Source organism: Cryptomeria japonica, chromosome 6 (assembly GCF_030272615.1).
Source record: "Cryptomeria japonica chromosome 6, Sugi_1.0, whole genome shotgun sequence".
Taxonomy (NCBI): domain Eukaryota; kingdom Viridiplantae; phylum Streptophyta; class Pinopsida; order Cupressales; family Cupressaceae; genus Cryptomeria; species Cryptomeria japonica.
In genome coordinates this window covers 420,590,340-420,599,031 of record NC_081410.1, presented here as the reverse complement: position 1 = coordinate 420,599,031, position 8,692 = coordinate 420,590,340, and the positions used below count along the sequence as shown (strand labels likewise).

General features: G+C 28.6%; 1 protein-coding gene across 2 annotated transcripts; it reads right to left on the bottom strand.

Annotated features, from left to right (window-relative positions):
- Positions 1–1,861: 1,861 nt before the first annotated feature.
- On the bottom strand, positions 1,862–5,933 carry LOC131039338 (nodulin-26). 2 transcript variants are annotated; one of them, XM_057972058.2, is made up of 6 exons: positions 5,191–5,933; positions 4,262–4,486; positions 3,911–4,105; positions 2,753–2,814; positions 2,449–2,617; positions 1,862–2,217 (listed from the first exon to the last, which is right to left on the bottom strand). In XM_057972058.2, exons 1-6 carry the CDS (start codon positions 5,356–5,358, stop codon positions 2,203–2,205), a joined length of 834 nt encoding a protein of 277 aa, XP_057828041.2. In that variant the 5' UTR covers positions 5,359–5,933; the 3' UTR covers positions 1,862–2,202. The 2 variants fall into 2 exon arrangements, with proteins under 2 accessions (XP_057828041.2, XP_057828036.2); XM_057972053.2 differs by lacking the exon at positions 1,862–2,217 and having other exon boundaries at positions 2,305–2,617.
- Between the last annotated feature and the right edge of the window lie 2,759 nt (positions 5,934–8,692).

The window sequence follows — 8,692 nt, the reverse complement described above, 5'->3', positions numbered from 1 at the left end:
ACATCTTCAATTCCAAAATACACATTTATTATCACTCAATATTATTCCATTTCAAATTTAAGTACACATAATCTATCTAATCTTTTATTATCTTTAAAACATAATTTGATCCCGTTTACTTGTTAAAAGATCAATATTTACAACTCTTAAATGCCTATGCAATTGACAAACTCAACCTACAAATGCATAGAAAATAATCTACTATAATTTAACAAATGTATATTTAAAAAAAAAAAAAATTAATCACTTAAAAAATCGTTACACATTGAGCATTCACGGGTCAATCTCAAATAAAAATCCAAATTAGAAATTAAAAAAAGTTAAACAATTAGTAAAACCAAAACATACCTACACATACCTATAGTTGGAACTGTTTGTGATTAGCTCATCTAATAATTGAACAACATAAGGACAATTTTATACGCTACCTTAGAAAATTGTCATCGTAATGTCTCATTTTATTAATGCTTGCTAGGAAAATCTATCACCATTTTATATGTTCCACAATAGTTGTACACGCAACACTGAAATTTTTGTCGTAACTAATATCTTTTGCCCAATGTTTTACTCCCTATTGATTTCTTTAATAGATATTCATTGGCTAGATTGATCTAATCAAGAGATGCTCTTATTTTTTAGATTTTAATGGTAAGTGGGTGTTTTTGGGTGGGAATAATTTTTTTTCAATATTTTCTAAATTTCTTTGTCACATGTCATTTATTCGTGACTTTTTGGACGTTTAATTTTTTACAATTTTCCATTAAAGTTTTATGCTTACTCATTATTAAAAAATAAATGAGATTGTAATGATTTCTTACAATTTTAGATTGAAGTTTTATGCTTATTCATTATTAAAAAATACATGAGATTGTAATGATTGTTGTTAAGAGTGTACGCGGTTGATCAAGTGTGAAAATGGTGTCGTATAATAAGTACTTAAAATGTAAAAAATTTTAGAAACTTTTGAATTTTTAATTTTTTGAAAAATAAATTAAGAATTGTAGTTGAACTGATTAAACACAATTCATAAGGATAATAATATGTTCCTTGATTATATCATTGACCAAGATTAAAATATCCTAAAATACAATAAATAAAAGAAAATATTTTTTATTTATAACCATTTCCTAAAAATATTATCTATACAACTTAAATTATACTTACAATATCAACAATTGCTAAAAGAATGCAAAATTATTATAAAATTGTATATATATTTAAACTTGTGAACTTAAATTTACACTTACAATACCAACAATTACCGAAAGAACTCTAAATTATTATTAAATTGTATGAATATTTAAATTCGCGCTTATAATTTTTTTTGAACAAGGGAATAACTTATGGAGTAATCAAAGGGAATTAGGACACAATATTGCACCTACAAAATAGGATAAAATTGACCAAGTTCCATCTGAATAATTAAAAATAAATTTCAATTTGGATTTGTGCATGGTTGAACAACAAATAAATATTTCGTGCTGTCTAGTATTTTTTAATTTTTTTATGTTATCCAAATTGAGAAACTGTCAAAAAGGCCTCACATTTATCACACGTTCACGTCTACACGAGTTTCTTTTGGAAAAGAAACACATTGTTCTTTTGAAACCAAAAAAAACTTCATATGGAAGGTTGTAGAATTGTATAAAATGTCTATCTCACATGTGTTCTATTGAAATATCATTTTTGTTTTATTTTTCAGTATAATTATAAAACTGTATTTTTTAACATTTTAAGATAAATGAAGAAAATGTTTAACACTAAAAAAATTCATGGCTTTAAGTTTTTAGACTTACTTCACATGATTCAAATAGGGGAAGAGCACCAATAGATAACATAGTTCCAATAACTGTCACTTTATTGTCATGTTGACCCCCCAATAACCATCATAGTGAAAACACCATTAATAAATTTGTTTTGTACCAATAGCAGATCATTTTTTGTAATTAATTGGCCTATTTGTGCACAACTATTAGAACATTTGTCCCATTTGTGTACCACTATTGGAACATTTGTGCACCACTATTGGGACATTTGTCAACAAGTACTAGCGATTTTGAGTTGACGGTTACTCGAACATCTTTAGTTAGGTATCAGGCGACATTGTGAAATGTGTATCATCTTTAGTTAGGTATCAGGCGACATTGTGAAATGTGTACTTTTTGACCTTTGTGCGCATAACTGATTCCAAACCGTGCATCGTTACCCAGAAACCAGCTAAAAAAAAAATCAAAACCCGCGCAAAGTTAGCTATGACGACTACTGGTGCTCTTCCCCTAGTAGATATATATGAAATATCAATTATTAATATCAATAAAATGATTTTTTTTATAAATAAATTTAATCTATTCAAAATTCTGTTACACAATATATTAAAAAAATTGAAATGAAAATGTTCTGCTAATTTGATGATTGTTTTTTAAGGAAGGATCCATCATTCTTGATCACCTTCTGTTGTTGGGGTACATCAGTTAAACGTATTAGATTATATGTCCATGTGCCTGCTATTGCACCAAGTACTGGGGCCACCATGTAAATCCATATGCCTGTGTATTTGTTGCCTGCAATTGCAGAGCCTAAAGTCCTTGCAGGATTCAATGATGCTCCAGATATTGGACTATAAAAACAATAATAGAGATTGACATTATTTTTTGTGATTTTTAACTTTGTAAAATCTCATTTATTTTTTTAATGAAAAAAAATATATCAACCATTTACAAATAAAGATTTATTAGGAGCAAGAATGACATACCCGGCAACAATGACAACCATTGCAACTGTTGCTCCAATAGTTAACCCCCCCAATTCTCCTACCTGTTAAATTCATAATTAAGAATAAATGATCAATATAATTTAATATTATTAAAAAAATATTCAAAACATATCATTCTATGTATTCAAAGCATATCCACAACAATATGTATCTATGGATTTCACAAACATTACAAGAGATAAACTCATCAACTAATTTTGTATATGTTTAATACTTTCTTAATAAATAATTATCTAATTATCTCTTATCATGTATTTTAATAATTTACTTAAGAACTTTTATAAAAAAAGTTAAAAGATATTTTAACATTTAAATAATCATCCATTTTTATATCTATATAAATTTGTTTACATCAACTCCAATGTGATATAGTGATAAATATGAAATTTGTTTAATTACAAAATAATAATTTAGAATTTTGTTTTCGATGTATTACATTCTTGTGAATTGAATTTGTTATTTAAAAAGTATATATTTTTTTAAAAGGATTTAATATTTTATAAAAATGTTGAAAAAAACAATGATATCAATTTAAACAACATTTTAATTAATTATTTATACAACAATTATATGGAGAGGATATATTTCTTTTCCTAATTCATCAATTATAATCTTTGTAGATTTTTCCAAAGCAATTATATATCTTTTCTCAATTTGTCCATTATTTTTTGTATAGATTTTTCCAAAGCAATTATATATCTTTTTCTTAATTTGTCTATTATTATATTGATAGATTGTGTATTTCTCCGAGAGTTTTACAGTGAAGTGTTTCTTGTTTGTTCCTTGACAATCAATCAAATCTCCAGAATTTTGAGATACAATAGACATTTCAATAAAATCTGGTATCAATTAAATCCCAAAATCTTTTGAGTTTATCTTCAGCACCTATATAATATCTAATATATGCAACAGAGTCTGCTAATAAGCAGATAAAATCTATATGGGGAAGTAAAATACATGTAGAACTTAATCTAATCTCTAAGATATGCAACAGAGTCTGTTGATAAGCAGATAAAATATATAACAAAAAAGCAGATAAAATCTACAAAAATGCAGACAAAATCTATAAGGGGAAGTAAAAGACATGTAGAACTTTATCTATTAGGTGAATGTAAAGAAGAAGGGATATGAATGTACCGCTTTAGTATCAGTGCCCACTCCACAGACCACAAACATCAAGAGAAATGTGATGAGAAACTCTAAAACAAAGGACTGCATATTTGATCCAGAAGGCACAGTTGCTGCTATGTGTGATATATCTCCAAACATCAATCTCAGAACAAATCCAGCAGAGATTGACCCAACAAGTTGAGCTACTATGTACCCAGGAATCTGTCATTTCAATGTGATTATAACACCCAATGTCAATTCAAGCATAACTATACATTCAAATCCAGAAGGGAATTCCATATGGGTTATAGAAATAGCTAAAATTGAGAAGAAACCAGCATACCCAAATGAAAAACATTATTGCATACAATTACAGACCTCCTTCACTGGAAATCTATTGACAGTTGCAAAGGCCACTGTAACTGAAGGGTTGAAATGGGCCCCAGAGATATGACCAACAGAATAGATCAATAGCATCACTGTTAGGCCCCAAACAATTGACACCCCAAGATGAGTTATGGAGCCATCAGTCTTCTTGTCCACAAGAACAGACCCACATCCAGAAAATATCAAGAAGAATGTTCCTATCATTTCTGCTCCAAGCTTCAATCATGAAAAATTCAAAACTATAAGAATTAGAATTTCACATATGGCACTGAAACAGAAGAATTGAGGCCAATATTGAAGAAAAACTCAGATAATTTAGACAGCCAAGAAAAGATCACTTGAAGAATGTTGTATCATTTCTGCTCCAACCTTCAATCATGAGATTTTTTATTAGAATTTCACACATGATGGCACTGAAATAGAATAATTGAGGACAATATTGAAGAAAAGTTCAGATAAAAGATAGCCAAAAAAAGAAACAAATGGAGCAGGGATACCCTTAACAGCTCTTCTAAACATGGGTATAGAAAATCCAAAAATTAAAAAAAAAACATTTGGGCATATGCTGTTCTTTCTCTTATTGAAAGATCAAGGAAAGCATCACAGAAACAACAATGATTTTGTTCATGCCCTGGAATGACCTTTGGAATGCTGTGTGTGGCTTATCTTTGGTCTGTGTCTCTTTTTCTATAAGGCTTCTTGTTGTACAAGGCTGACACCCTAGTTTAAAAATTCAATTAATTGTATGTGGCTTATTTCGCTTCTGATTGTACTGGGACTACAATCGAAAGTTTTCTTCCTGGTTCTTTTTCTGTAAATCTTCTTAAATTTCATGGCTCTACCACTTTTATCAAAAAAAAAAACAAAAACAAAAAAAACAGAAATGATCCAAAAACAGAGAAAGTTTTAAAGAGGCTCACTTTCTTGATAAATTCTGCAGATGGCAGTCGAGAAGCATGAAATCGGGTCTCACACTCTATAATGTTTCTTCGGCTTACATTTTCCTCTCCATCAAGATCAGGGTTATTGCCACCATTTTTATCAGTTTCAGAAGTCCTAATTTCAGTGCTACCCGATTCTAAATCCATATTCAGGCCTCTTTTGAATCTTTTCAAAACAATACCAAGAAGAGGGCAAATGTCCAATTCACCTTACATCAATGTATACTTCTTATTCTATAAAATTAACATAGATTTGAATAAAAAATTATTCAACAATTTTTTAACTGGATAAGATCATTTAGCAGCAAAACTGAAGCTGAATCATTTCCTCTTTTCTTCAAATCAAATCTGTTTTGAAGGTGTGCTCATGCGAATTGGTCTCGTCTTCTGCAACAAGATAAGGTTTAGCAGTTTTGAAGGTTGACCAATTGTTTTTGAAACTTTCTTTTTATGTGAGACTGTTGGGAAGTAAAGCTTCCAACATTAACCAAAACAATAAGCAACGTAGTTGGCAATATTATATTGGAAGAGAGTAGCAGTCAAATGTTTTTCATCAACCTGAAAGAGGATGATTTTGTGAGAATTAGGGTTTCCTACACTTTCTTGCTATTGTTAGTTCTTGAATAAACTGTCTCCAGAGCGGTTGAGGGAAATCTAAGTTGTCCAATTGCTATGCTTTTATCAAGTGGTTCTTACCGTTGGGCTTGTTTTCAAATTTGGGCATTTTCTCCATTCATTGTATATACATGTAAATGTTAAACGAGACCTTAGCTGTAAAAGTTGCAATCCTTCCACAATGGTCGTAATCGGTACAAGCAACTTTTTGTCATAAATTTATTAAAAATATATATTTTAATTATTTATGGGTTTTTTATAAAATTGCTAATAATAATTAAGATTTACTAGAATTATTTTAAATTATTATTTGCTTTATTATTATTATTAGTTCCTCCAAGGGGGCACTACTGCATTCGCTATTCATTGCACTTCAATTTTTCAATTAGTTGAACCAATTAGCATTTAGAATTAAATTTTTTGAGCAAATTAGTCCATGTTTATTTTATCTTTTACATATCTATAAAAATGTCATTTTTTCTTTATTTCTATTGATTTATATTGAAAATAGTGGGTAGATAAATCATTTTTTCTTTTTGTAAAATAATATATTTATCTCTTCATTATTGATAATAATAGACTTTCTATTTTGAATTTTTTCAAAGATTGTAAAATCGTTTTGTGCTTTCTTCCTTAAATGTTGGATCAAATGGCTAACTTGAATGATTTCCAATTTTAATCAAGAAAATTGTTTTTTTTTTCTAAAAATAATAAAGTAATGAGTTTTATTTGTTTGGAAAATATAAATGAATTTCTTCCACTTGTTTTTAATACCAAATGAAATTAAATGTCAACTATAAAACTAAGTAACTTGTAAACGAAATTGAACCCTAACACTAAATCAAAATAGATTTTAAGTCTAACACTAAACCCAAGTCAAACCTAACCCTAAACCAAAGTGAATCCAAATCATAAATCAAATCAAACTCTAACTCTAAAACTAAACCAAATATTAGAAACCTAAGCTTAATTTAAAATTCAACCTTAACCCTAAATAAAATCCAACCTAACCTTAATTGTAAACAAAATTGTATCCTAACCCTATAGGAAATTCAAACCCTAACCCAAAATAAAATTTGACCTAAACCTAATTGAAAACAGAATTGTACCCTAACCCTAACTCTAACACTTTATCAAATCAAATTCAACACTCCATCACAAAACCAATTTGAACTTAGCCCTATACAAAATTGTACCCTAGTCCTAAAATTAAACCAAAAACAACACTAAACCTCACCATACTTAGCCAAATTATAAGCTAAACCAAATTCGAACTTAACCTTGTACCAAATTTCTCCCAAAACCTAAATCAAATCAAACCTTAACTCTAAACAAATTTAACTCTAACCCAAACATTAAATAAAATTGAATGTTGACTATAAGCCTAATCAAAACTTAAATTAAATTGAATCATAAACCTAAATGGAAGTCAACCCTAACCCTATGTTAAATTCAACCCAAATATTTAACAAAATTATAATCCTAATCCTAACATAAAACCAAATTAAACCCTAACACTAAACTAAACTGAAGCCTAAACCTAAACAAAATGAACATAGATCCTAAACTAGATCAAACTGAACTTCTAATTGAAGTGAGATTACTAATAACTTTCTATAGAGGTAATTAATTTTTCTTTAAAAGATTTTTTTTTTATTGACTACACATTAGTTAGTTATTCATTATGCTATTCAATTAATGGTAATTGTTTTATTTAAATAGATTATTAACTTTCACCATAACCCTATTTAACAACTTCTAATTGAAGTGAGATTACTAATAACTTTCTATAGAGGTAATTAGTTTTTCTTTAAAAGATTTTTTTCCATTGACTACACATTAGTTAGTTATTCATTATACTATTCAATTAATGGTAATTGCTTTATTTAAATAGATTATTAACTAATTTTGTTGAACTTTAAAATTATACTTTCTAATCAAATTGGGACATGCATAGAGATATTATCTTTAATTTTAGATAATTTGATAAAATATAATTTCAATTCAATTTGAAATTTTAAGTTTGATGGATATTTTCAATAACTTTATATAAATGAAATTGTTTTTTCTTTAAAATAAAATAAATTAATGCTAATTAGGGTTAGAGTTAAGTTCAAAGGTTGGATTTTAATTAAGGTTACCTTGTTAGTATTAGGGTTAATAATATTAGGGTCATATTTAACCTATTAGAATTAGAATATATAAAGAGTTTAAATTAGAATTAGGGTTAGTGTTAAGGTTAGAATAGATACAACTAGAATCGTGGCCTCAATCATAATGTTATATCCCCAATCCTAACACTAACTCCAACCCTCATTATTTTAAAGTCTTGCATGTTTTGGGGGGTATATGCACGAAGTTGTGGTACCAAAAAGGTGCCACACTTCAAAAAAAAATTAAAAAAAGCCCATAAGGCGCACGCACTATAGGGTGCACGCCCTATAGTGTGCGCCTTATAAGGCATATGTGCATTATAAACAACAAAAAAACCTTGCTCCACATTTCTGCATTCCAAACCCGCGTTTTGGCATTTTTGGGTGATATTTTCTTGCGCTCGCCCTTTGTAAAAGCTTGAAATTGGGCACTAAGTTGTCCATCTCTCATCAAAATGCCGCCACACCATCAAAGAGCTCGAAGAGGTATGTATTTTTATTTTCTTATTGTCATTTTTTTTATTAATTTGAAGATTAAACTAGGTTTATTGATTTAAATTTATTTTCATTATCAGAAAATGAGATTAGACAAGAAAATATTGAAAACACTCAATCACCTCCTCATGAAGACCATATTGAAGAAGAAGCACATCAATCAACTCCTCATGAAGACCATATTGAAGAAGAAGCACATCAAGAACCTCCTACAATCC